The following is a 27,998-nucleotide window of genomic DNA, read 5'->3' as shown; positions in this document are numbered from 1 at the left end:
GAGCGGCTGTGCGCGCTCCGCCATGATGAACAGCGCAGGCATCGGGGTGCCTCTCGGCTTCCCCCTGGGCCCCACGTCCGTGATCCAGGTCACGAACCTGTCCTCGGCCGTAAAGAGTGAGCAGATGCGGACTCTCTTCGGTTTCCTGGGAGATATCGAGGAGCTGCGCCTCTATCCCCCGGAGTAAGTGAGGCCTGTGCCGGCCTCCGCAGTCGTAGAGGCTGCGGCGAAGAGGCCGGGAGGGGCGCGGAGGGCGGACGGGGCAGTGGGCCCCGCGCGCCATCTTCAATGCGGGCGCTGAGGTCCGCTCCGCGGGGAGGCGTCACGTGCTCCCGCCCCGCGCAGTGGGAAGCGCGCTGGGGGGAACGGTGCCTCGCCAGCACTTAAGATGGCGGCCGGGCCCTGCGGCGGGCGGGCTGCGGGAGCGCGTTCGGTGTCGCGGCCTGGCGGTGGCGGCTGCGGGAGGCCTCGAGCTTCGCGCTGCCCCCTTGCCCGCTACCCGGCCAGATTCGCTGCCCCCTTTGCCTGAATCCCCGTGGGGTGGCGGGGGAGGCGCTACTGCGCCTCGTTCTGGTCTCTTGTCTCCATCCCGCGGCCCTTTTGTGCTCGGGGAGCAGTCTCCGCCTCGGTGAAGGGGCCTCACGGCTAAGGCGGTTCGTAACGGTCGCGATCGTCCCGCTAGGCCGCGGCTGCTCTTGTGAATGTCGAACAGATGGACGGAGGCCAAAGGGACTGGGGAGGCCGACAACTCTAGAGGCCGATGTTTTCTTTTTTTCTCAACCCATCCATCGCATTGGAATATGATCCTCAAGGGACAACCGTGCTCTTTGGAAGTATTTGTCCACTTTCCTAGGAAAATACAATAAGGATAGTGCGTGGGGGAAGTCATCCGTGTTCAGACATCTTAGTACAAAAGAACGTGTTGAGAGCAAGAGAATTTCTGTTTCTAAAATTAAGTGGCAGAAAAAAAACATCTCCCTATTTTATATATTGGTATGATTGGTGGATTATGCTTGGGCAAGGATAGTTAGGGTGAGGACCATCCAGGGGAAAAAAAAAGGCTTATTTAGTATGGATACACAGCATATGTAGCAAGTTACCATTCCTGCAAAGATGGGTATAAATTAGTCTTAAGTTTTAAACGGCCTTTGGTAGATCTGTGTTTGCTTAGAGTGTTTTTGATTTTTTTGCTTTGTACTTATTACACTTTCGCTCTCAATACATTCGAGTTTTCTCCTAAATATATCGGTCGATATAACTGCTGTCCTTTTTTCTTGCTAGTCTGTATGACAGATTTTAAAACAGATGTATTCTTGAAAGTCATATTTACATTTACTTTCTTTTGTACACACAAATTAAAATACTAAAATCCAGTATTAAAGCAGGGTTTAGCTTGGAGAGGTACAATAATATATAGCATAAAGATACATATATAATACAGATATTATGATAATATATCTAATAAGATGCACATCGGTCCTAAATAATTAATATTCACAAATAGTAGGGGATAGATATTAATGTAGTAGGGGGTAGATATTACTGTGTGAACTGTATTTGCATTTTTTTATGCATGATTTTTAGAATTATGTGTGCCTTTGCTCAGTAGTTCTGGACATTTGATCTGATTTTGAAATTAGTGCTTCTGGAAAACCTAAGAATTTCTTCCAACTCTGTGTTGAAACAAAATAGACTCCGTGCTGACTCTCTGAAAATACACTTTATTAATATTATGATAAATTGGGAAAATAGTGATTCTTTGACAAGTGCACTGGTATCAAAATTGTCACAAGCAAAAAGATTTTGTGTATTTTGTAACTTTCACAATGCATACCAGATTATGTATGTAACATATTTAAAAATCCTTTTCTTCACTTTTTTTGTAAACATTTAATGATTCAAGGATTAATTTAATTAAAAGGGAAATCTGATTTTTGAGCCAACACCTGACACATTTATTTTGTGATTCCAGTCTTATCTGTAAAAACATTTCTGTAGGAAATGTAAACTCATTTGATATATTTCACAACTTGAATTTGGTGCCTTCCATGGAACAGGGGGGAATTTCTCCCTTGCAGTCAGATTTTTGGCTGAAAAATATGATTAAATAAGGTGAATTAGTGAAACTCAAGTCTCATGGATATTGATTACTGAGTGATAAGTTTATTTATATGGTCTTTTTAATTGATTTTATTCTGAGGCTTAAGAGGAAACCAACATGGTAGTTTTCAGTCATTTCTGAATATTTATATTGTGTAAATAAGTAGAAACTTTCACCATCATTAGAGCCCCTTTGGCTGGCCTCTTATACAGAAGAACATGATTAAAAATATTTAAAGTCAACAGTTCTTGTTTCAAGAATAGTAGTATTGTGGTTGTGTATACAGAGCGTAGTATTAAAGGAGTTATTATACCTATTTTAAAAGTAAAGTGGCTAGCTGAAAGAAATGTACATGTCACATTGTGTAGAACTGTAGCTTGTTAGATTGCCTCTCTCTGCATGCCATATATTTGGTATATGCACAGAATACTTTTCTTATAGTTAAGCATGAGCATGACTTTGCAGAAGAATTGAGTCCTCTCCTGTATCCATCGCCTTCTGAAAGAACAGGGCATTCCAATTGCGAGGCTCATGGAAACATTCATAATCCCATTGCCAGGACTGTTTATTGGATATGAACTTTCAGTTCAGTTGGTGATTTCTTTAAAAGGTTAATTCGGAGATTTCATAAAATAGCGCATTGGTATTAGAGTAGTTTAGGTAACATAATATTATTTTAAAAGTAAAGAGAATGTAAATGAATATTAAAGAAAAATATAAAAGGAAAAGAGAGGGAAATTGTGAGGAATGCATTGCATCATATGTTATTTGAGATCAGTCATCTAAACCTGCCAATAAAGTTCTCACAAGCATTCAAAATGTTTAGAGGCAGAGACGTGTTACCCAAAAGCTATTAGGATCCTTTTGCCTTCCCTCACCTCTCACTTCACCGCCTTTTTTAAAAGAATCAGTTAAATTCCACTATGCTTTTTGTTACAATTTGTCACTTCATGTTTTTATTTTCGTCTGATGAAATCTCCTTCAGTGTCTTCAGTCACTGCTTATCAGGCATGCCTTTAAAAGGAGCACTTGCCATGTTCCCAAACGCATTGTTCTTCATGGGGAAGTTCCTACCCGATACTCTCCTCTTGGGCATTAAAGGCTTTCACATTGCAGATAACAGTAAATGCTTCTTTATTATTGCCATTATTTTCTGAAGAGGCCCGTGTAAACTGTGAGCAGTCCACCTTCAGAGTCAGTGTTGAGGGCACAGGAAATTCTTGGCAGTAAAGAAATTGTTTCCATATGGTCATCGTTCTGATTTTAGCTAGCTGGCGCTGACAGGAATCTCTTTCTGTTGAAGCAACACGGCCATGTATCATCTTTCAGTGGATCAGAATACCTGTTATTGGTACCTCTTGTTCCTCACAAGAAAATTTCCAATTTAACTTGGTCTGTAGAATTATGTATGCATTGTTCTGATCGTTTTAAAGATACCCATTGAAACTTTAGATGTAAAAACACCTATTTATGAACTTTGGATGGTGATGGCATCAGTGATCAACCACAAGTTAGGTGGAAGTGGGGAAAGGATATTCATTGTTAGCTACTCATTTCACTCAAGTCGCTTATATTTGATTATTATCAGATCTTTAAGACACTAGTATCTTTTGTCTTTTATCATACTGCATCTTGGGCCTTTTAACATACTGCAGCTGTCTGCTGTCCTGGTTTTGAGGCTCTTGGGCAGTGCTGTCAAAAACTTTCCTAAGAAACTTTGACTTCATGGTACAAGATGTCCTTTTAGAGCATGGCTATAGCAGTGTTCTGATGTTACAGTGGGTTGTAATGAACTTCCCAAATAGTTTTTGTGACTGAAATCCAAAAAAAATATTGGGAAAATATAATGAAAAATACACTGCTGATGGTTATCTTTGCAGATGTTGAAATTTATAAGGAATATTTATAGGACATGAACTGTCTTGTCTATAAAGGAGAATTATCTTTCAGTTAGCAATAATTGAAAACAAAAGGAAGAAAAAAATCTAGAGATGTTAGAAATCTCAAATAGTCTGAGCAGCAGGTGCTTTACTGGGATTTTCAACCATTTAGGTTCATATATATATATATATATATATATAATATATATATATATATTTACGGTAGAGGCAGGAAGGAAACAGAACAAAGTCTCTATTTGACCATAAAATCTTTGCACTGAGAAAAGTCTTCAGGATACGCAGGATTATAGGATATCAGAACATGTTTTGGCTCTAGTACAGAGTGCAGGAAGAGAAAACAGTTTGGAAGTGAAAATTTTGAAAGTTCTGTTTGAGACACGGCAACTAGTAAACCACAGAATTATTTGTTTATATTTTCAGTTTTATGTGAACAGTTCTGTGGAGGACTGAGAAAAACATAGATCTCTGTCAGCTGTCATGTTGGAAAATGCTCCAACTCGGGCAGTTAGCAGTTCAGAAGCAAATTCTCTTTATGTGTTCCTTTTGAAAGCATTGACTGTTACATAGGAAAGACGTGTGCTAAGGAAACATAGACATCTGGTTTCTGTGTTATATCTTTAAAAGGATTAAGGAGAACATTCTGTTAAGGTCTTGTGACTCCTGCAATCTGCTATTTTTCTGTCTAAATGTCTCTAGTTTTTCACAGAATTACCCCTCCTAAATGTTTCTGATGGTCGTTCTGAAGTTCACTGGCTCTCCTAGCTGTTCTCTCTGGCTCTTCGCTTTCCAGGAATTTCTTACCAGTCTACCTTCCTCTGTCTATAAATTCTTGGTTCACTTATTCGATTAACATGATGAAACAACATATCTAAACCTTTTAGGCTTTTATTTAAATATTAAATCCTAGCTGTGTATGACATCTTTGGGAGCACCTGCTTGGGTTTTGAGAGATGACACTGGAGCCTGTGGGCTGAATTTGAACTGCTTCTAGTATTTCCAGGAATTTTAGGAGTGTTTTTCTGTTTCAGTTGAGGGTGGACCAGAGTGAAACAGTTCATGCAGCATATTTTTTATTATTTACCACTTTGCCAGAAGGAGTGTGGCCTTTTCTGATAGAACTTGGTGAGTGCTGCTTGAGTGCCTAACTCTTCTCTCTCTGAAGAGGTCGTAGCTACTTGCTTTACAAGAAGAAATAATCTGTCCATATAAAGAATATAAGCCTGGTCCAGGCTTATGGAGGCATTACATTTTCTTAAACTCTTTTTGTTTGTTTTTGATCAAGATTACACTATATTGCTTTCTTTTTTTCTTTTTAGTCTCTACTAGTGTACTTTCTAATGGAAAAACAAAGCAGCCAAAATACATATTTGTGATTTTCTTCCTTATTCTACCCTATTGTAACTAAATTCCTGCTTACCTACTTCCTTGTCATTTTGTACCAGATTATGCTAAATGATTAGACTAGATGATTAGAAAAAATACTTGTGCACTCATGAGTTAAGACAAACATTTGAAAGAATTCTTAAGGTTTCGTTTTAATTATAAAATCTCTATGAAAGAAAACCTACAAAAAAGTATCAGTTAATACAGGCAAATATCTTAAAGACCCACTGAAAAATAGGTTTACTGTTTGAATTTTCTGAACAAGGATTTTTTGGCAGAGGAAAAGGTTAATATAAGTTGTTTATTCGACAAGTGTGGTGCAGTTTGGTTTGTTCTACTATAGTAATATGGAATACACTGATATAGATATTGTATTGCATGGGCTTCTGGCTTCTCCAATTTTTTATTAAGGAGAAGGTGCTGTGCTTTTATTTTTAATGACCTATAAGCAAGTAAACTAGTGAATTTATATACTCGGGTGTTTCAGCTACCTTTCCAAGAAGACTACAAGTTTTTCTTTTTTGTTGTTTTTATTAAGTAATGGTTAAAAACATATGCATATGACTAATTGGTTTTTCTCCTTTTATCTTACAGCAACGCACCTCTTGCTTTTTCCTCCAAAGTATGTTATATTAAGTTTCGTGAAGCATCGAGTGTTGGTGTGGCCCAGCATCTAACTAACACGGTTTTTATTGACAGAGCTTTGATAGTTGTACCCTGCGCAGAAGGTTGGTATTTCAAATGTTTCTCTGTAATGTTGGTCTTTGTCCTGTCTGCTAATTGTTTTAAGCTTACACCCTGTAAGGTGTTGCTCTGTCGTTATTTTATTTCACTACTTTTTGAGAAAAAAAATAAAATGAAAATGAAAAATGAATTAAAAAGACTAATTATGTAGATTTAATCACAGTTAATCATTAGGAAAAATGGATTTAAATTGGGATAATTCAGTTTTTTATAATTATCATACATCTGCTTGGGGAGAGGGGTATAAGTTTTTCCATTTGATTTGATTTACCTGGAACTTATTTCCAAACAAAGTTCTCACTGAAGTCAATGAGCACTGGAAGGATGAGACATTTTGGATCTTAATGTGTATCTTTTTTTTTTTTTTTTTTTTTCCTTTTGGTTGGTAGTTTTTTCCTGTTTTTTTAGACTGAATTGCAGTTTCTCACATGTGTAGGTGTGCAATGTATGCATTTGGACATTTTAGCTCTATCTGATTTAAAATACTTCGTATTCATGGCAATACTTACTGTTTGAATGTAATACGTTTAGCAGCTAATTTAAGAGAAAATACTCAGTTTTCCCTTCTTATTACTGTGGAAAATACTAATTTGTGCAATAAAGAGTCTCTCTAGTGTATATACTGGTACTCCTTTTGAGTACTTCTTGAAAAATGCAATAATGCATTTTTCAGATTGCTTCCAGTGTAAAATGTTTTTGCATTTATGACATGATAAAATATTTGATGAGTACTAAATTTGCAGGTGTTTTTTCAACTAGTTTTGAGGCTGTACTGTTATAGCCGGATTGAATTCAAGAGTAATACCTACTGTTAACATAATACCTGCAAAGATCTGAGTACAGTATAGCCTTAATATTGCTGAAGTGTGTGAAGGCAGGTGTGGCTGGAGTTACCTAGAGCCCCATTGACTTCACTGGGATCATTGTGGAATTAAGTGTCTTCCCATTTGGAACTGGGCTTGTTGTCTCCTTGGAGTGGAAACGTTACAGCAAGGGAGTGAAGCTAACTGCTTTGAACATGGAAGCTGTTTTGCCCCAAAGAACAATATCTGGAACAATTAAACAATCAACCAGAGAAAAAAATCTGTTAGTAGCACGGCTCTTACTGCAAGAATCAGATTTGGCCCCAAAAATGCGGTTAACTTGGTCAGGTTTGTTTATAGTGCACCGGAATGTCTTTTGCCTATTTGCCATGTCATGATCTGGGTAGCATGAGATTAGTGCCCCTGTGATAATAATCTGTTCCTGGCAAACTCTGACACATTTCCAAAACTTCATAGATCATAAAACTGCTTTAACTAAAGATTATATTGACCTATATATATTGTCTGTTCTCACAGCCTAATTAGCATGGGCATATGGCACATGTTTTTGCCTTTGTCTAGATTTTTAGTTGTTTTATGCCCTGTTTGGGGGTCTTTTTGTTTTATCTTTTAAACTTACTCATAAGCTACAGAGAGGATATTGCTGTATCCACTTGAAAGTTGGAAATGGGATTTGTGTAGGCAAAATATATCTGACCAAACTCCTCATTACTGAGAAAATGCCCTAAAGTAATTGACTATAAATGATTCAGGATCTTAGTTTTATGTTTCATCCAAAAGACCTTAGCGCTGGTTCAGAACTGCCAGAGAGGGAAGATTGCTGCCTAATGAGTGAACAACACTTGCTGGTGTTTTTCTTGTGCTGAGATCACTGCCTGACGTGATATGGCAACAGGCAGGTAAAGCTGCATTTTCCTGTGTCTCTTGATAGTAGACAATGACAGGAAGAAGAATAAAATTAAAATTCTGAGAAATCTTGTCATTCCAAACCCATTTGTGGGAATTTCTGAGAAATTTTTTATAGAGAAATTGTTGTTCTGTTCCACATCGTTCCAGATGATGTAGAGGTGTATGCATGATTAGGTGAGCAATTGCTTGGGCTGTGAGATCAAATGTTTCTTTTTAAAGTCAGAGTGCTGTTTCCACATAACTTTTACAAAATCATTCATTTTAATTTGTAAAGATCTGAATTCACATGGGATTAATCTTCTGAGGAATTTACTGTGTGGTTGTAGACCACACTGCAAAATTTTTGATTCTCTACACATTGTTAATGGGGTTAGTGGAGCTTATCACAGGCTTTCAAAGTCGTAATGGCCGTGATCTACTGAGAGGTTAAATTATGTTCCGGCTAACAGGGCCAGTACTGAAATGTTTCACGCGTCAAATTGAACATAAAGGAGAGGTAAGATGGAATGCAGAAAACTTGGGTTTAGAAACCTTAATAAAATCTGAAACGTAGAGTGTACTTAAATAATGATATATCAGGGAGTATGAGGAGGGAATCATTACACAATGAAAAGAATATTAATTTTGGGACATCTCACAGACACTTTAACAAAAATATAACTGTAAATGAAGTTTGCATTTTCATGCTGTCAAAGTGTGACTTTTCTTTTTTGTGTATCAATGACTTTTTCTTTAAATGTTATATGAGAAAGCAAAGGTTGAAAAATAACAAAGATGCCACCCTAATCATCATTCTAAACTTTATGTCCACATTTTCTGGTAGATGGATTTTGACTATTAATTTGGTTTTGTATGTTTTCTCTGTGTGATATTTGTGCATTATTAGATGACTAGACTGGCCAAGGCAGACCTGTTACACTTGCCTGAGTTAGGCATTGTTTGCCATGCCACTAAACCTGCCGTCAAGTGAAACCTTCATGGGGGAAATGAGATCGAAGTCTGGCCTGCTGAAGATGGACGCCCTGTCTCTGTTTTTATTTTATTTTGCTTTCTTTCCTTTTGTTTTTCTTTTTCTTTTTTTTTTTTTTTAATTTTGTCCCTTTATTGTTTTGTTTTGTTAAATCTCTCTCCCTTGTACTTGTGAACTGGTACTTCAGTTCTGTAAAGATGCTGTTTTGTAAAGGGTTCAGAGTGCTTCATTTTGAAGTTGACCTGAAGATGATTATAGAATGGTGGATGTTTTAGAATATTATTAACAAAATTTTATGTGGTGAACTGGGGATAAACTTGGAGTACATATAAGCATGTAAGTTCATCAGACCGTGCCAGAAGAGTGAAAGAGTGAAAAAACATTCCAGTTTCAAGGTGTTTTTTACATATGTTGTACTTTATGCGTTTATTTTGGAAAAGGACAGTTTAAACTTTAGTTGCTGGAGAAATTTATCAAAAAAGAAAAAAGGCATGAATCTTACTCTGCCACTTTCTTATTACCAACAGAGTAGCTTCATTTAAAATGAAGTTGCCTGTTTAAAAGAAGGCTTTGTATTTATATCTGAGGAATTTAAATCGATGATTTCTGAATGTGAACTTTCTTACATGGTAGATACCAAGAAATTATTAATTCCAGCAAAGTCTTGCTCCAGTGAGGTCAGTGGCAGTAAGATTTTATCCTTTTATCCTCTAACTTTTAGAAAAACCCTTTACTGCTCCTAAGTACAAATGCAGACTGAGGTTTTGATTGGAGTGTGTTATGGGAGGCACATTGTCTTTAAACACTGTATTTTGTGGGAAGATTGAATTGATGCTCCATGTGTGTATGTGTGTCTATGTGTGTACGTGTTGCACTTCCACATGCTTCAGTGGTGTTTTTCCTCCTCCCCTCCAATCTTCTTGGGTATCTTTCTCACAAACCCTGGCATTTCATGATGGAGTGACGTGAAAGATTATTATCCCTACATGTCCCACGGCGTGTCACCCCGGGATGGAAGGGGTGGACTAGGGTGTGTATCTGCTCCTCAAGCCTCTCCCAGCCAAGTGTAGTAAGACCAATTGGTTTCATTTTCAGAGCACCAGGCTGCCAGCTGCAGCTGGGACGGGCTTTACTTCTTGATCTCTGTTGGATTTAGCTGTGTCAGTAGAAGGAGTGATTGCCAGTAGCTGTAATCTTTTTAGTCATTGCTGCTAAATCCAATAAGAATCATGAATTAGATCACACAGAAGTCATTTAATTCCTATATGAGCATTCCACATTGATTTAAAATAAAAGCAAGATAGCACTTATTTCCATTATACTTAAAGGACATGGGAACAGATTTTTTTTTTTTTTTTTTCCAGTGAGCAAACTTGCTTATTGCTGAAGCAGATTGCAGGGAGGGAATTAAATACGTAGTTTCAGTACAAATGGTAGGAAACAGTGTCTGCTTAGCACAGACACTTTCTCTGTACAGTATCTTGCGAAATGAATTGTGATATGGACCAAGTTGACTAGGACTCCTAACCACTTAAAAATAAAAGTAATTAACAAACACAATTATATTTAGGAGAACTGTATATGTATGGCTAAGAAGCATAAGATGTTTCTAGGCAATGCATGGATAATCTTAACATTTGCTTCCAGAATCTTTCACAACGCAAAAAGTTGGATAAATTATCACGATATCATAACTAAACACTCAAAAACCTTTAAGAAATATTTCTAAGGGTGTGATATATGTAGTGTATTAATTTTGGCTGTTTTCCCCCGAATAGAAAAAAGTATCTTTGAGATTTCCATTCTACTTACAAATAATATTAGATAAGAAAACAAAGCAGTTATCCTGCTGCAGTATAATAAAAAGCTGTAATGTCCTAATTTGTTGTCTCTTAACTCACATGTTCTGTTATGTATTTTTGTGAGCTTATGTTCATTTTAAAAATAGGCTTATGGAGAGTTACAAACGATCTTGAAGTTTTGTAATAACTCTTGAGGCTGTTTTGTTTCACATATTAATTAATTAATTTTGAAACTATCTAAAGAGTAAATTTGCAGGTTATATTTCTTTTTTCTTTTTTTTCCCCCCACCTTTCCTCTGTCCCTCTCTTTTTTTTTTTCCTGCTAGCATTGTTGTTAGATGCTTGAACTCTTAAAAACTAGAGAGGGAACTTGTGAAAAGACAGCATCTCCAAAATACTGGCAGATATACAAACACATTTGTCTGTAAAAGTAGACCCTTTCTCAATCTTGCATAAAATAAACAAATCTTTGTGGCATTTTTTAATAAAAATACTATGTTTTTGAGAGACCAGAGTATTCTGGAAATTACCTTACCAACTCATAATTTAAGTAGGCATATTATTCATCTTTGAACTGCCATGGTAATTTACTTAACTGAAAATATTCAACAAATTCCTTGAGCGAAATTTGGTTAAAGTTTTGGCTTGGGTTTAAGTACCTTTCTGAACTTGCCTCACTGTCTGTTTAGTTATATACCTAACTCAGTTCCTATTTACAAGGGCATTTAAGCATTTCTTGAGTTCATCTGCCTAAGTGCATACCAAATTTTATGTAAGTGCATGCTTTAAATTAGGCATATGCTTATGTACATTATTGAATACATTTAAATTATAGCATAGCTGTACTGTTTGAGGAGCCATTTCCGTCCTTGGATTTACTAACGAGATGTCTCTTGACCATGTGGAATTTTGCATGAGCATCCAATTAATTGCAAGATGCTGCATGTTCAGGAGATGGTGTGGTTGACAAGGGTCTGGTGATCAGTCATTCAAAAACACTGAGGTGTTTTGATCTTCAGAAGAACTAGTATATAATTGTATGTCTAATTTGCATGCACAGTTATTGTAATTGTGTATTCTGAAGCCTGCTTAGCTGCACAATAGGCAGGATATTCCACCAAGTACTTGATTTCTCGCAATCATTCAGGCAAACCAGGTATAGCTGCCGTGGCATGGCTCTCTTCAAAATGAGGCCGGGGAATAGCTCTCCCAGTGCTGAATACTGTATTGGCGACTCACTCATGCATGGTTTAAAGAAAAGCCAAGGAAGACTTTATCGCACAGTTAATTCTTAAGTGCTGATGACTTTACTATTTTTTTCCTTAGATAACAAATGATTTGTTTTGTAACATGTTAATGACCGAAGTGTCTCAAAATTTAAAATAGCTGTCTATAAATAGGTCATGAGACAAAAGCTGGTACTGTTATTTTATCTTTTCTATCCTATCCATGTTACATTTAAATTAATTTTCATCTATTTTGTCCTTTGGGCTTACCTAACTGTAACACAATCCTGGGATGCATATCTGTAGAACAGGTTTGCAACACTTTGTTTTTGTTTTGTTTAAGTAGTGTGATTCCTGTGTGGGGTTAGTGAAACTTGTACAATTCTTTGAAGTTTATCTCATATGTTGCTTTTTGATAAGAACGTATTCATTTTAAATTCCTGAGGTTAGAGTTTAGTAGTGAAAACACATTATTTGAATCAAAGCACTACAAGGTACAGGCATAGTATTTGTAGATTCTTTGACTTTTAAAACATGCTTAAATAAAAGGATTTACATAAGCAAAGTGCAAAAGGGTCAATTAGGTAGAATATGTAATGATGTCTGCAGTTTTGAATATATCTTAGATATCTAATATACCTAGCATAAATAGGATTTCTTTCTGCAGTTTTCTGTTCAGTGTTTAGTTAATTTAGCTATCATTGTAACTATCTTTGAAACGTACATTTAGGTCAGGTTAGATACTACTTAGATTATTAACTTGACAGGGAGAGTATAATGTGATTGAAATAGTAGAAAATATGTATGTTAGGAAAAGAGCCCTTACTTAGCTAATCAGTTATGATTTTCTTCAATCTCAGTAATTTGACAGCTAATTTATCAAAATTTCGTATAAACTGAGATAACCCTGAATGGAACACAGTACTGATCTAAATTTTTTTTTGCTCTTCCCCTCCTCCCCAAGTTCACTTGTGTTATAGACTGTGTGGAGTCACAATAGTTTTTATTTTATTTTTATTTTTTTACATCAAAATAGGTAGCATCACAGAAGGAAAAAGCACGGATTTCCATTAGCACTTACTTTTTTTTTCTTTCTTTTTTTTTCTTTTTTTTTTTTTTCTTTTTTTTACTGATTTGGTTATTTGCCATTTCTGGGGATTAAACTTTAAAAAATGTTCTTCTTTTCTGTATCTGATGTTCTGTGTGCTATTAGTGATGCAGCCAACACGAACGGTTGTCATGTGTAAAACAACTTTCGATCACCGCGAAAACACCGTCCTGGGAAAGCGTCCATGCTTGATATCGTTTGGTTCATGAACATTAAGTTTCCAGTACAGGTGACCCATAGCTCAAAGTGTTAAATAATTGTCTACATTATTCAGTTTTTAAAATAATAATCCATTAATAAGAGATTGCTAGTTTTTGAAGTTTTGCTCACTTTTGTTTTTCCTAGTAGAGCAGGGTAAAAGGAAAAACTTAAATTCTTATTTATTTCTTTGTAAGGATCTGGTAGATAGATTCATTCTTATTTATTACCATTTTTAAATGCAAGGGTAGCTATAAAGTCATAGAAAGAGTGACTTCTGTGTAGTGTCCCAGCTCTCTATAACGTTCTTAATTGCTTCTTCAGGTAAAATCCCAGATGAAGCCAAAGCCCTTTCTCTGTTGGCGCCTGCTCCTACTATGACAAGTCTGATGCCTGGTGCAGGGTTGCTCCCTATACCCACGCCAACTCCTCTGACTACAGTAAGTAAAATTCAGTCACTCTTTGCTTTCTGCCTTCCTCTCTACTGAGTAGCCTCTTCTGTGTTCAGAGAGCATGAACTACCTAATCCATGGGTGTTCTTACGTGCTAAATCACTGAGGTTGTTGCAACTCTCTGCTGTGGCCTCTCTTGCAAGGATAGATCACAGTGATCTAGGAAGGAACAATTAAAATGGACATAACCAGGAGCAGTATTTACCTGCTGTTTTGCGAAGCAGAAATATGAAAGAAACACCAAGGAAAGATACCAGCCATCTTAATGGTCTTGAAAATATCCATTTATGCACTAATAGAAAATACAGTAAAATACAGCTCATTAGACAGAAGGTCTGCCCCATATGAACACTGCCTGCCCTCCTTCAGTAAGCTTTCTAGCTGCTTTAGCACATGGCACTTCTTTTGTAACAACTCTTTGCTTTCTAGCTATCTGTTCAGATGTTAGGAAGGCAAGAACAGTTAGAAACACCCCTTTCTCCCCTTCCTCTGCCTGCAGTTAGTTATATGCATATATTCAGCATCATACTTTTTCATGTTCTACGGATGAAAGTTTTACAAACAAAATCTCAATAGTTCATTCCATGGATTCAAACTTCAGCTTTCTTTATGAAATGTCATCTTTTTGGTTGAATAAGAACAACTTGGTCTGCTGCTGCATCACTAGGTACTAGCTATTGGCATCTTGGACAGATGGACTCTGGGTAGGTTAATCAACACAAGCAGATGGAAGGCAGAGGAAATGCCTGAAGTTGCCTCTTTCTATCCAACACAGTATTAATTAGCCCTGTCATCACGCCCCTATTTCCTTTTCCTCTAGATTTACTCCTTTTCAGTAGAAGCAGTAATTTGCTATGCTTATGAGTGGAAGCTGGTCTGTGGTGAGCAGTTTATACCTATTGTATAGCTTTAAAATTGTTTCATTACTGATCTGTCAATAGTGAGGACAAATTAATTATTTTAAATGCTGGTGCTCTAAATGACCAAAACCACAAAATGAACTAGAAACATCAGATACTTATGTCAGACGTAGCAATAAAATAGTGTATTTGAATAAGGCTTCCCATACTGTCTCCTCCTAAAATACCTTTGTTAGGAAGGTTTACTCCGAGACCTGTATCAGGAGATTGGATACGCTGCCATGATGATACTTAATGATGGTCATCCTCTGCTTGGTCTTATGTATTTGGGGAAAGATGTGTAGCTGGGACTTTTGCTGGTGAAAGAATTTGATTTGAAGCCTACGTATCTGCTACGAGACTTTTCTGGTTCAGTGGTACTTGCAAAACATTGTAGTGGATTTTACTTCTAAGTTACAGGAAGATTTAAGATTCTGTTGATCGTCGGCCAGGCGGAGATGTTCATATGCTGGGTTACATTTGTGTGCATGTTTGTGATGGGCTATATCCAGTGACCATAGCATTTTTAATAGAATTTTTTCTTCATGCTTCTTCCTGGTTCTTACCAGTCCAAAGGCAAGATTGTTTGTAACCAAAATTATGTCAGTTCTCAGTGTTCTTCCTTCACTCATAAGTCTTCTAATGGCAAAAATAAGTATATTAGCAGTACTTGAAAGAATCTAACTCAAGCTGATGACTGCTAGCACTGGAAATCAGAATGCAGATTATTCAATTGATATTCTGCATTTCTGGCCAAACCTCTTGTATAAGGTGGTAGCTGATAGCATGTAGAAATAAAATCTTAGTTTAGAAAGTTAGTTATGGATGGATTTCTTTTGTAACAATTCGTAACTGGGCCTTAACTGTTGAAGTAATTGGCTGGGCTCGTTAGATTGATTCTACAGAAATACACATGGCAGGCAAGTATTACCAAGTGAAGTATCTCCCACCAATGCCCATTTGAAAAAAATACTGTTTTTGTGTTTTCTAGCTTGGTGTTTCACTTGGCACTTTGGGGGCTATACCAGCAGCAGCATTGGACCCTAACATTACGGCACTGGGAGAAATACCACAGCCACCAATTATGGGGAATGTGGACCCATCCAAAATTGATGAAATCAGGAGAACAGTCTATGTTGGAAACTTGAATTCACAGGTAGCTTGCCTTTTTTTTTTTTTTTTTTTTTTTTTTTTTCTCCCCTACTGGAGATATTAATGTAGAACCTAATATGAAGAACTATAAATTGAGTTGTAATCTTACACGTTAAGATTGTTTTCTGTAGTTGATGACAGTAGGAACTGAAACAAAAACCTACTGGTGTTATTTTGTATTCTGAATGCTGTTGCACCAGCCAGCTCAAACAGGACCGTGGAATTAATTCTAGTAGGGAGCTGGAAATTGAAGAAACAAGTTTATGATTGTGTGGGATGGTCAAACATACAACTAGGAAATGTTACCTGAACAATATCTCAGAAGCCACACGGTCATGGTAGCTATCCCCCACACCTCTGTACTATTGTTTAAATACAGTGAGAAGGAATTCATCTCGTGAAGCGTAAGGAATTGACTGTTACTGGAGGATAGCAATTTCTTGTAGTTAAAGTATCAAAACCAGCATAAGCAGCCATGTAGTTCTATGAAAGGAAAGCTTTACTATGGCAGCCATTATTGTTTAAGGGTTGATTGAAAAACTCTTTGCTGTTGACTGATAGCAATATCAATATTTGATTTTGTGAGTTTATTTGACTGTGGAAGAAGCTGCTAGAGTATTAAGAGTGCTATGGATCCCAGTAAAATAAAACTAATTGGAAACTAGTAGAAGCACTGAGAAAAACAAAGCTTTGTAATAATGTTTCAGTATATTATTGTACCGAACAAAAACACAATCAATAGCAGAAATAGCTTTGATACAGGTACACAAGGAAATTCCTTATCAGTTATTTCCAGTGAGTCATGTGGAAAGTACAAAATCCTGTGCAAATGTGTTTATAAACTAAGTATAGGACTTTATGACATGTGGTTGCGCTATTTTAAATCACAGTATATTCTTCAGGTTTCTGGAATAAAAAATAGTATCTGTCTGTGTTAAAGGGTGTTACCAAATTCATGTTGCCTGTGTAACAATAGTGCAATTGTCTTTCAAAATCTGTAGCTCTTAAATTACCTGATATGTTGGATAACACATATCATACTTCAGCTGATCTTTTTGACTTTGTTTTAGACTACAACAGCAGATCAGCTGCTTGAATTCTTTAAGCAAGTTGGAGAAGTCAAATTCGTGCGAATGGCAGGTGATGAGACCCAGCCAACACGATTTGCTTTTGTGGAATTTGCAGACCAGAATTCTGTTCCTCGGGCCCTTGCCTTTAATGGAGTTATGTTTGGAGACAGGCCATTGAAGTAAGAAATTAATTATCCATATAAATACTGCATGTGGTATTTCTTAGTATCCTTACAATTTATGACACTGATCTGCAGGAAACCATTGTGGACTTAATTTTAAGTATAAAGAGTTCTGATTAGCAAACTACATAACTTCTGTAAACTGAAATTTCAAGATTGAAAATAACCTTCTCTGTGAATATGGTATAGTGTAACATATATCTCTATTTAATCATGGGGTGGTGACAGTAGATACCAGTGAGAGAGTCTGCAAAGTCCTTCAGCTAATTAAGGTTTAAATAGAATGGGTATGTGATTAGTAGCTCTTAATGTGTAGGTTTGATCTGTAATGCAGAAAGAGATTTCTAGATTCCTACTGGAAAATTTTTAAACCTGTATTTGTGTTAAATTACATAGGAACGGTTTTCAGTATGTACTTAAAAATGGTAAAATTGAAAGACAGTAAAAGCCAGACATTTATATTTTAATATTTAGCCAGAACAGTTGAGTCTTAGAAAGAAGTTCTGAATCATAAGTGTGAGTTAAGATGTTTGTTTTCTTCTTTGTCTTTCATTTTCGCTCCAGTATTTGTGGATTAAAGCTTTTCTGTTTGTTTTCTGTTTTATTTCTTTTTATTGTTGTTGTTAATTAATTTAGAATAAATCACTCCAATAATGCCATAGTGAAGCCTCCTGAAATGACACCACAAGCTGCTGCCAAGGAACTGGAAGAAGTGATGAAGAGAGTAAGGGAAGCCCAGTCTTTCATATCTGCTGCTATTGAGCCAGGTAGGTATATTATGTTCTCTGCTCAGCAGAAATGTTCTGTGTGTATCTTGGCACACAATTTTAAGAGCAGTTTCAAACACAGGATGAGGGTACTCAAAGGTATACAATGAGTTTGGTTAAAAAAAAAAAAAAAAAAAAGTGCTAATAGTAAAAATTATCTTCATGAAACAAAGCAGTAGAATACAGTTTATTTCATTGTGTTTTATTTTGAAATATTTGCTCATTGAATGTGTTCAAAATAAGTCAACACTAAACCAAATAATACTTAATATTGGTGCTTTTTAAGTTCAAAGTACTTTACAAACATTGAAAAGAAAGGGTTTTTAGGTTTTGTTTCATTCTCCTCTAGCTTTATGGTCAGAGGGAGCTAGCACGATGCTAAAAGCAGCAATGTTATGCTTTTCTTATCTTCACCAGGTTAATTTTGTCTCTTTGCTACACTCTTTTTCATGCTGGCTCAAGACTGTGCATCCATTTAGCAAAGGGGATTAGAGAATGAATCTGAGTTAAAACATCACATATATTAATGGACTTTTTTCACTCAGATTGGTTTCCTGATCCCTGTAATCATTGAGATGTCAGGTCAAGGAGGAAGGTGTTGGCGGGTTTAGCGGTTACATTGCCACATTAGTGCTGACTTATACTGACTTAAACTGACTGCAAAACTACCGCCTAAAAATTCTTAACTTGTTAAACTTGGAATAGAGATCATGATTTTTCTTTCAGTCAGGTTTTATTGTTCTTATTAACAAACCTGGACTTAACTTATGTAAGTTAGATAGTTCTCTTTTTAGAGTTGGAAGAAAAATAGCTCTAAAGTTTCCTCAATCTTAAGCAGCAGAATAACAGTCTTCTGGCGTCTGAACCAAAGTCTGCCGGGGTCACTGGTAAGCTTTCCATTGACTTCATGGCCTTTGGATCAAACTTTTCATCCCCTTCTCTCCACCCCTTCCTCCCCCAAAGTAATGTTTGAGGAGTGAAACATTAGTATTTGTACAGTGGTTGGGATATTTAAAAGAACAACTTTCTAAGTATTGTTTACATTTTATCCACACTTTCAGAATTACACCCTCTAAATTTATTCTTCTCAGTGTATTAAAAATAAAAAGTATTTATATTAAATAATATACAAAGAGGAGAACATGTTGTAATCTTGTTCATTGTGGCAGGAACATAAATCCCATTCCTAATAGAGCTAGCTGTTTATAATTATCTGGTTTATGTGTACTGCTGCAGGATGGCTGCACTCAACGAGTATATGCAATGACTTTCTTGGATGTTTCTGAAGGATATTTGCAAAGAAGGAAGATGTGCAGAGAGTAGGCCCCTTGCACTATATGTGGTACATTCCACTTGTGCCAGATTGTTAACTGGGATCTTTAAATGTTCTGAGCTTACACTGCAAAGTGGTTTTTTCCTCTCAGAGTCTGGAAAGAGCAGTGAAAGAAAAGGCGGTCGATCTCGTTCCCATTCTCGTTCAGAATCCAGGTCTAGTTCAAAATCCCGATCTAGAAGGAAAAGATCGCATTCAAAGCACAGGTAGGTATATTTTTTCTTTTGTGCTGATTGTCCTACATAGTACTGTTTGTTGAGATTTCTTATTTGGGTATGAGACCAGAATCACTGTGGAAAACACTAATTACTTATAATAACCAGATCTGAGTAATGAGGAACTTTGTCTCTTAACAGATACTCTTTCCCTCAAAATGATAAATGTGTTCAGGATTATTTTTTCTTAAACTCGAAGGTATGATTTATGTCATGTAGCTTTAGCTTATTTCATTTTGTGAAATGAAATGATAGGTTGACTGGTTTTGCTGGTAGAAAATTCCTGATGTACCAAACTTTTAAATACCTAGTAAACAAATGCAGTGTTTCTGCATTTATCAGGTTATCCATTAACTCTTTTCTCAAGAATGACAGCGTTGCTGTGTGGCTCTTAACAAGTGCTTCATGAAATGACAATTTTGTAGTCTCCAAACACGAGGAAAGTCTCCTGAGCGCTTTGCAAAGTCAATCTAAAGATACTTGACTACATCAAATAGAAAAAAGAAACTCAGGGAAAAATTGTATAGATGCAAAACAGATTGAGTTTGGTAAGCGAAATGTGCATGTTTCCACTTCCAGAAACTCTGTGCTTTGAACTGCTGTTGATAATTATGTCTTGGGTTGTTTTTTGGGGGAGTAGGTTTTTCATACTGTTTTTAAATGATTTACTATTGCTACTGTCAATTTTGAGTACACACTGGAAAACCACCATTACGATTCATTGAGGCAACTTCATCCCTAAGAGTAAATTCCCCGTATCGCTCGCCTGTTTTAGTGATTTATAATCCCCCTAAGTCCTTTCATTTCCATGACATAAATTTTTATTCAGGAGCTTATTCTGACTAAATCAATTTGCTCTGTAAATAGTTTGTACTTCTGCATTACTCTGTGAAGCAAGCTGTAGGCAAAAAGAGCGGTTTGTTCTTGGTATATCTTTCTGTGTGCATCCTGAGCTGCAGAAGACAGGTGGATTTTGTGTGTCTTCTTCAGGATTTATTGGGTAATAAACATGGCCTTTCTATCTTTGGTAAGTTTAATATGATGGTGCCTTGGCCTCATTAACAAGGTATCTAATGATGTGTCTTGAAACCTAGTATTCAATTTGAGCTTTATATTGTTTAGAAAAAGCGGTTATGATCTTAACCAAATCAGGAATATTTGGAGAATAATTCTAGTAATTAAAAAAAAATCTTTCTTTATTAATTCTGAGTTTATGGTATGTTTGTCAGAAGACTAATAGATTTCTCCTGGAGTACTTAAACATTAGTTATCTTTCTTATTCATCAGATAGTAAACAATCCTTTTTTTTTTTTTTTTTTTTTTTTGAGATTGTGATGATTAAGTTGAAAGAATTTCTGAGCATGGGTTTGAAAAAGTAATTTGACTAAATTTAAACTTGCAGGTAGTGAGTTGTGGTTTTCTTTTTTTTGTTTGTTTGTTTGTTTGTTTTTTTAAGTTTGTTAAATTGTAAGGCTGGAGAACCAAGCCAAAAGAGGCCAGTAAAGCCATCTTTCTTCAGAAACCAAGATTCTAGTACGTGACTGGGCTTTGAAAAGGAAAAAAAAAGTAATTATATTTGCAAGCTGTTAGAAATTGTTTATAATTAGGCTCTATTCAGTGTCATTTATTAAGGAAGATTATCCTAATTTGATTTTAATTTATACTTTCTAGTGTATTTATGAAAGTTAGTTTTTTTTTTTTTCCTTTGGTATTCTATGCTATGCTTTTGTAACAAAAATAAATTTTATTTACATGGTGTCATTTTGAAGGAGAGGATGGCACCTGGTAAAATTCAAGTATAGACATTTGGGAAAATGTTGGTACATAGTACAGTAATAAGCTGAAAATTGTGTATGTAATTTCTTTTGAGGCAGTGTTTATTCTTTTCCCGCATTTTTCAAGTCTCTCTATTCAAGTATTTTTCTTCTGATGTTGTTTATGTAGAAGTAGATCTGGCAACAGATCACTCTCAAGGCACAAGGACAGACGGAGATCCAGAAGTCCCCTGAAAAAACGGTCAAGATCTAGAGAAAGACGAAAATCAAGAAGTCGCTCTCGTTCTCGGTGAGTTTCTGTTCCTAAGAAATTACATCTTTTGTTTGTTTATTTGATGAAAATGTTTTGCTTTTAACATTACATGTGATTGTCTCAATTGAACTTTGACTCATAGTCTGGCTTTTGAGATGTCTTCTCAGTTAGAATTCTATTCATGTTTTTTGTTTCTGTGTATACATTGATGTCTGACTTTCAAGCAGTTCCAGGATACTTACATGAGTGAATACTATTGACTTTAGACCTCTTCAGTCAGCTGTCATTTTTCATGAGAGAGTCATTATTGTGCAGTTCATTTTACATGGGCACATTTCCTGTTAGGAAAGGATTAAATTTACAAATTGCAGAGTTTGTCTCATTTCTGACAAAATGTAGAAAATCTGTGGGTGTGTAGAAACTTAACTGCAAGGTAAAGGACCATGTTCTCTAAAAGCCTAATTGCATCACCTAGAAGGTCATGTTTTATTTTGGTTTTCATTCCTCCTACCTCAGTTTGTTTTCCAAATGTTTCTTGGCTCTTGAGTCTCTCCCTCATGACAAACAGGTATGGAAGATTTTAATATCGCAAAATTATTTTTCTTTTAATTTGAGAGCCATAGTTTCTGTTGCGAAATGAATGTATGTTGTACTTTAGTTGTGATTAGAAAGTTCAGAGATGGATTTCTTTACTTTTCACAGGGACAAGAAAAGAGACAAAGAAAAGGTCAAGGAAAAAGAAAAGGTCAAAGAAAAGGAGAAAGAGAGAGACCGAGACAAGGAGAAGGAGAGAGACCGTGACAGAGATAAAGAAAGAGAGCGAGATAGAGAGAGAAACAGGGACAAGGAGAAGGACAGGGACAGAGACAAAGAGAGAAAAGATCGGGAGAGAGTCAGAGATAAGGATAGGGATAGAGACAGGGAAAAGGAGAAGGACAAAGATAGGGACAAGGAAAAGGAAAAAGACAAAGATAGGGACAAGGAAAAAGATAGGGAAGAGGTAGACCAGAACAAAGAAAAAGAAGGAGATGCTGAGAAAGAGATGGAGAAGGACAGAGAGAAGGTGAAGGACAAGGAGGGAGATAAGGATAAAGGAGGGGACAGAGACAAGGAAAAGGAAAAAGATGGGGAGAAGGAGAAGGAGCGAGAAAGAGATGATAAAAAGAAAAAAGAGAAGAGATCCAAAACTCCTCCAAGAAGCTATAGCTCCTCAAGAAGATCTCGTAGCTCCAGCAGGTTTGTTGTTCAGAATTTTTGTTGTAGTTTATTTTATTATTTATTTATTATTGTCACAATGAGGCACTGTGACGTACATGCATCCTAATTTTCATGTGTCAATTTACATTACTTACAAATACAGTCTGCTCTCTTTTTGTTCTGTAGATAGCCCTGTAAGATAAAATTTGTGCCAAGAGTTCTGTATGATACTGTTAGCATATAGTTTCTTGTGGAGCTCCTGATGCTTGCCCTTCACATAACTGCATATTGGAGTCCTTGAGGACAATGAGTAGCTGGTTCTTGTATCGTTTCCCTGTATTAGTCAGCCTAAAATTTTGTGAATTGCAAGAGAAGGAGTGCACAATTCTGGCTATCGTGCCATATCTTAAAGTTTAGGTTTTAACCTCTCTAATTTTGCTTAGTGTTTTTTCCTGTCTATTTTTCCTACTCTGTAAACAAATAATGGGAAATATTTTGGCAGATAAGGGGACAGTATTTATTCAGTCAGTACACTGAATGTAGCATCCATTTTGGCTTTAACGTGCTTCTGTGTTTGCCACTTGTAATTTTAAATGTTCAGACTTCAGAATAGCAACTTTAGCAAATTCTGTGTATAAAACAGCTGGCTCCTTAAATATTGAGGGTTCTGATCTGCCTTTATTGGCCTTGAGTCTGTTGTAGAATAATAAGTAAGCTTGTAGAGTTGGACTATTAGGAAAATAATAAATACCAACTTATCCATATTGATATTTTGGTGACAGCTTCAGCCTCATTTTGCACTGTGTGTTTCTAATCCAGCAAGCAGCCTGCTTCTTGTATTCAGGAGTTAAACATAAGTCCTGCTGAATTGGAACTCCAGTTAAACATTGAAGTTCATGTTGTTCGAGTTATGCTTTTGTCTTAGGGTGGTTCCTGATTCAATTGGATTATTCTCCTGCCTGAAGAAACTATTATTTAATATAATGTTACCAATTCCGTTGTGTTTCCATTGATAGCGGATGTAAATACAAACACGTGAGGATAAACTTAAGTCTGAAAAGGGGACATCTTTTGTCCTACTTTCCACTTTCATTCTTCCCTTTCACACCAAACTAAAAACATACACAAAATGCAATGTGTCTTGTTCATGTAAGTTGGATGTTGTTGGCTATACGTGATGTTAATCTCCAGGAGTATTTGATCGGTTGTCTTGTCAAGTAACTTTCTGCTTTTTATGCAATTTTCTTGACTTTATTATTTTCCTAATTGTTGATCTTGGGTTTCTTGGTCCTTCAGAGAAAGGCGTAAAAGGAAGAGCAGAAGTCCCTCCAAATCTCCTAAATCATCCAAAACAACAAAAAGAAAGTCTTCACGATCTCCATCTCCAAGGAGGTAGGTTTGATGTAAAAATAAAAGTTACTGAGTAGTAAAGTTGGAAATAGTTGTAGCATCAACATTGTTAAATGAATTGATTCAGATTTGTATTTCTCCTGGATGTTTTTGTCATGCAAGCAGCTGATTAATAATCATCAATGTCCTTTCTAAGGAAAGGTGCAGTGTTTTTCAATAATGGGAGAAGGAGAAGACAGATTATTTGCAGTAGTTGTCTCAGATGATTGCAGGTGATTAGTATGTTTAAAATTAAACTTTTGAGCCCTGGAATGCTTTAAGATAGAACATTTTAGATCTGTAATTAATCCCAGTTACTTTACTTCAAATCCATACAAGGTTTCATCAAATACAGTTTTTTTTCTTTGCAGATAGTGTGCATTTTGAACACTTGCATTCTTTAGCCTTAGTTAAAAAAAAAAATAAAAAAACGTTGTTTTTGTTTTTAAAAGGCTCTGCAGGTGAGAAAATAATTTGCAACTAAATAGTTTGAAGGTGGTTGCAGTTTAGCTGAAAGCTTCTGAACTGTGTAACTGGCTGTAGAGATCGCTTGATATATGCATGGAAGAAATTTGTTGTTTGACTCAAACTTCTGATATAAGTAAAATTTTTCTTAAGCAGGAACAAGAAAGAAAAAAAAAGAGAAAGGGATACAAATAATGAAAGAAGAGAAAGAGAACGCTCCACCTCCAAGAAAAAAAGTAGCAAAGAAAAGGAGGGAAAGGAAAAATCTGACAAAAGCAGCACTGCTTTGAAGGTAAGCCCTGTGATCAAGTGATATGCAAAGTGGAGTGCTGTAAGCAGAGTGATTACTGGAATTACTTCTTTTTTTTTTTTTTTCCTTTTCCCTTTTTTCTTCCTTTCTTTCACCTCCTTCTCCTCTCTCTATTTATGTATTTATTTTTTCTTCCCCTTCCCATCATCCCCCTTTTATCCTTTCTTTTCTTTACCAAATTGTGTCCATCAGGAAGGTGAATTACATTCTGAATGGTTACTAGGTCCATTTGCTTGCATTCTGTTTTTGAACCTTACTGCCCCTGTAAGAACTTGTGTGAATAGCTTTCAGAAATACTTTGTTTCTCTCTTTCTGCCCTATGCTTTATGTTAATATTTGGCTGGCTGCCTATCTGAAAGAGCAAGCAGAAACAGATGGTGTAGCTAAGCAGCAGAATTCAGGATACCTTGGCTGTCAAGCTTAAAAGATTATTATATTAAGTTTTCGTTCAGCCTCTCCCTGTCTGCTTCGGTCCTGGGCTGCATTTAGCGCTCTGAGGAGGTCAAGCTGAAAGGGTAGATTTGAGGAAGAGAAGCATGGAACCTTAAGGTGATGTGATTCATAAGAGAAACATCTTCCAGGTGCTTAATATTAACATTTGAAAAGGGGCCTGTCTTTGGAGAGTGTTTTGTACTCATAATTATTTAACTGGTGTGAAGCTCAGCTAATTGTGTCTGGTGGATGCTTCAGTAATTCTCTTACTCAAGCACTCTCTTAAACCTTGTGGTTATCTGACCAAAAATACTAAAGAAAAGATTAATCCTGCTTTACTTAGCATGTATAAAGAACTCTGGATTTCTGGAGCTTTTTCTCATAGGTTCCATGGTACGCTTTGTTCTGTTTTATTTCTGTATAGATGATAAAGTGCCGAATTTCAGCCACTTCAAAAGAAGGAAAACTTGCTAAAAACAAACAAAAGAGCTGACATCTATTTTAAAAATTGCTAACTTGAGATAGACAAGTAGAAGTTGAGACAATCAAAATGTCAAGAGTTGCTTGGAAGTTATGTCCTATAATGCTGTCAACGTGATTTCTTGGTAAAACAATTTTATCTTTGGCAGGAGAAGGATCACACCAAGGAGGAACAGAATGCTGAGACTGACAAGGAAGAAGACAACAGAGATCTACAAAGGACAGATGAAGTCAAACTACAACAGAATGGGAACTGTCAACCAAATGAAGAAAACCTCTCAGTTAAAATGGAAGAGATTTAAAGCAAGGAGTAGACCTCTGACACAACTAAGGAGTTAAATCCAAAGTTTTTGATTTCCCAGAATGAGGAAGAAAATGTCAAAGCAATCAACTTGAACATGTTGATAACATATTAGTAGCTCTTCCAATTCTTGTGATAGCTTTGTTGTCCTCTTGCTATAAGCAGGAGAGCACGGACCAGTAATTATACCATGAAAAGGCAGATGCCATCAGAACTATTCATCTCTGAAAATTCATGCATTTCCATGATGGCTGTACTTATTTGTAAAATGATCTATGTTAAGTTTTGCCATATGCTGTTACAAATAAGTAGAAACTGAATGATGTAAACCTGTACTATCCAAAAAAAGCTGAAGATATGCATTGAAAGTTGTTTAAAATAGTGCTTGTTGATGAATTTTGTATTGTTTTACCTTGTGGGTTAAAAAAGAATCCACAAAAACTTCCATGTGTACTGTTTGATGTGCTTGGAAATGGTGCATAAATATACACACTTTCTTTTGTTGTAAATGACAACTATAGAAAAAGGGGTTTAAAATATGAACAATTTTACGGTTCTTATGTTACATGCCCACTGACTAGTATGTTTTTCATTTGGTCACTGCTTGAGACTTTTGGGTTTTATTATTTAAAATAATTTCTTACTAATCTCCCTAAAGTGAGTATTTCTTTTTAAAGTATTTGAACAATGCATGCTAGTTTTTCTGTTCCTAAAAGGACTACTGCCATGTTATAGATAATAGGTTAGCTTTACTGGGTTATTTTGGAGTTGTTTTATTTTGTTGTTTTATTTTGTTCTTCCAGAAGCGAGCACATCTGTATATTATCAGAGCTTAGAGCTTTGTTTTGAGATGTACTGCAGTGTGTCTGTTCAGCTGCAAATAGTACAGGTGCCATTATGAAAACAAATTTTCTCATCTGTTTAAAAAAATATGGGAGCACAAGCAGAAGCTTTAGTGCCTTCTTAAAATGTGGTATTTTCTAGAAATGTATATGTGCTATTACTCATTTTCAGCTAAATTTTACATGATCTCTATTGCTATTTTGCCACCACCATACTGTAGATGAGAATGAAGTGGTATGTCAGAACCATTGTTTGATTCACTTGTTAAAATACTAAAGCTCCATTTTTACTTTTATTTTTTAGAAGAGATTTATAGATGAAAGCGAAAATGCATTTTGGGGACCACCACTGTACAAAAACAAAAGTAAGAGCTGAATACAAAGCATTCTGTTAGCACATACATCTAAGACAGCCCGTTAAACACTTAATCTACATTTGGATGGCCTTAATTGTTAACGTCTTCCTCATTTTCTTTCATACCTGTTGCGTGATATTAAGGAATTGTATGCAAAGCTTGGGGGGAGAAATAGTGTGGGGAAAAAAACATTCTAATTTACACAGGAGTTCTATGATAGAGATTCTTTTTTCATTCCTTGGGGAGAAAACATCTTAGAAGAGAAAGACACAAAGCAAGTATTTTGTCAAGTAAAAACTTGGCTTGTGCTCTCTGAACTAATTTCATTAGTTTCATCATTGTGACATTTCTTGAGAGTCATACCTTTAAAAGTTACTTATGCCTAAAATCAAGTAGATTATTTTTAATACAACTTAATACAATCAAATGACTTAATTGCCTTACCTCATACGAAGACTTATTTCTGTCAGTTTAAAAAAATGAATAGCTTATTAGTTACCTGCTTTAAAATTCATTTCTTTTTTTTTCCTTTGCATAGTTAATTCTTAAAAAATGTAAACATATTAGAGGGAATGAAAAATTGCCCAGTTCATAAGGTAATGAAACCCAGTTTGATTGTGAAGCTGCTTAATCACTCTTCATTTTTCATAGAATTTAATGTTTCTTGCCACTGTGTACATTTAAGACTATAGAAAATGCTTTACCATGTAAAGTATAGACAGTCATTTTTGTGATGTTTAAGCCACATGCTGTTGGCTGGTAAACAGCTTATTCTGATAAAAGAATGACAAATCTGTATGCTTATAGAAAGACTGTGAAGGATTGTGTCTTGCAACAACAGCTGTCTTATTTATGATGTGTAAGTAGCATAGAGCAAAGAGATTGTTTGTATACTTGTTATCTTTGGTACCATTTCACTAATAAAATTAAGTATTTTAGAGGGAAATTTCTGCTGATACATA

At 36.0% G+C, this 27,998-nt stretch overlaps 1 protein-coding gene across 3 annotated transcripts; it reads left to right on the top strand.

Annotated features, from left to right (window-relative positions):
* Positions 1-7: 7 nt before the first annotated feature.
* SREK1 (splicing regulatory glutamic acid and lysine rich protein 1) lies at positions 8-27,982 on the top strand. 3 transcript variants are annotated; one of them, XM_088527306.1, is made up of 12 exons: positions 8-183; positions 5,980-6,113; positions 13,491-13,606; positions 15,509-15,673; positions 16,740-16,918; positions 17,558-17,688; positions 19,113-19,227; positions 21,181-21,300; positions 21,967-22,500; positions 23,758-23,853; positions 24,472-24,607; positions 25,687-27,982. In XM_088527306.1, the coding sequence occupies exons 1-12, from the start codon at positions 23-25 to the stop codon at positions 25,837-25,839; spliced, it is 2,040 nt and encodes a 679-aa protein (XP_088383432.1). In that variant the 5' UTR covers positions 8-22; the 3' UTR covers positions 25,840-27,982. The 3 variants fall into 3 exon arrangements, with proteins under 3 accessions (XP_088383432.1, XP_088383431.1, XP_088383433.1); XM_088527305.1 differs by having other exon boundaries at positions 24,469-24,607; XM_088527307.1 differs by lacking the exons at positions 8-183; positions 5,980-6,113 and adding an exon at positions 12,975-13,197 and having other exon boundaries at positions 24,469-24,607.
* The last annotated feature ends 16 nt before the right edge of the window (positions 27,983-27,998 follow it).

Source organism: Tinamus guttatus, unplaced genomic scaffold, assembly GCF_059628265.1.
Source record: "Tinamus guttatus ecotype Peru unplaced genomic scaffold, ASM5962826v1 Tinamus_guttatus_pri_ptg000277l, whole genome shotgun sequence".
Taxonomy (NCBI): Eukaryota; Metazoa; Chordata; class Aves; order Tinamiformes; family Tinamidae; genus Tinamus; species Tinamus guttatus.
This window is presented reverse-complemented; position numbering and strand designations above follow the sequence as displayed.

Coding starts and splice junctions, on each gene's coding strand:
- SREK1 (XM_088527305.1), top strand. CDS start 23: ATGATGAACAGCGCAGGCATCGGGGTGCCTCTCGGCTTCCCCCTGGGC. Junction 16,919..17,557: donor TTTGGAGACAGGCCATTGAA/GTAAGAAATTAA, acceptor TAATTAATTTAG/AATAAATCACTCCAATAATG. Junction 19,228..21,180: donor AGATCGCATTCAAAGCACAG/GTAGGTATATTT, acceptor TTGTTTATGTAG/AAGTAGATCTGGCAACAGAT.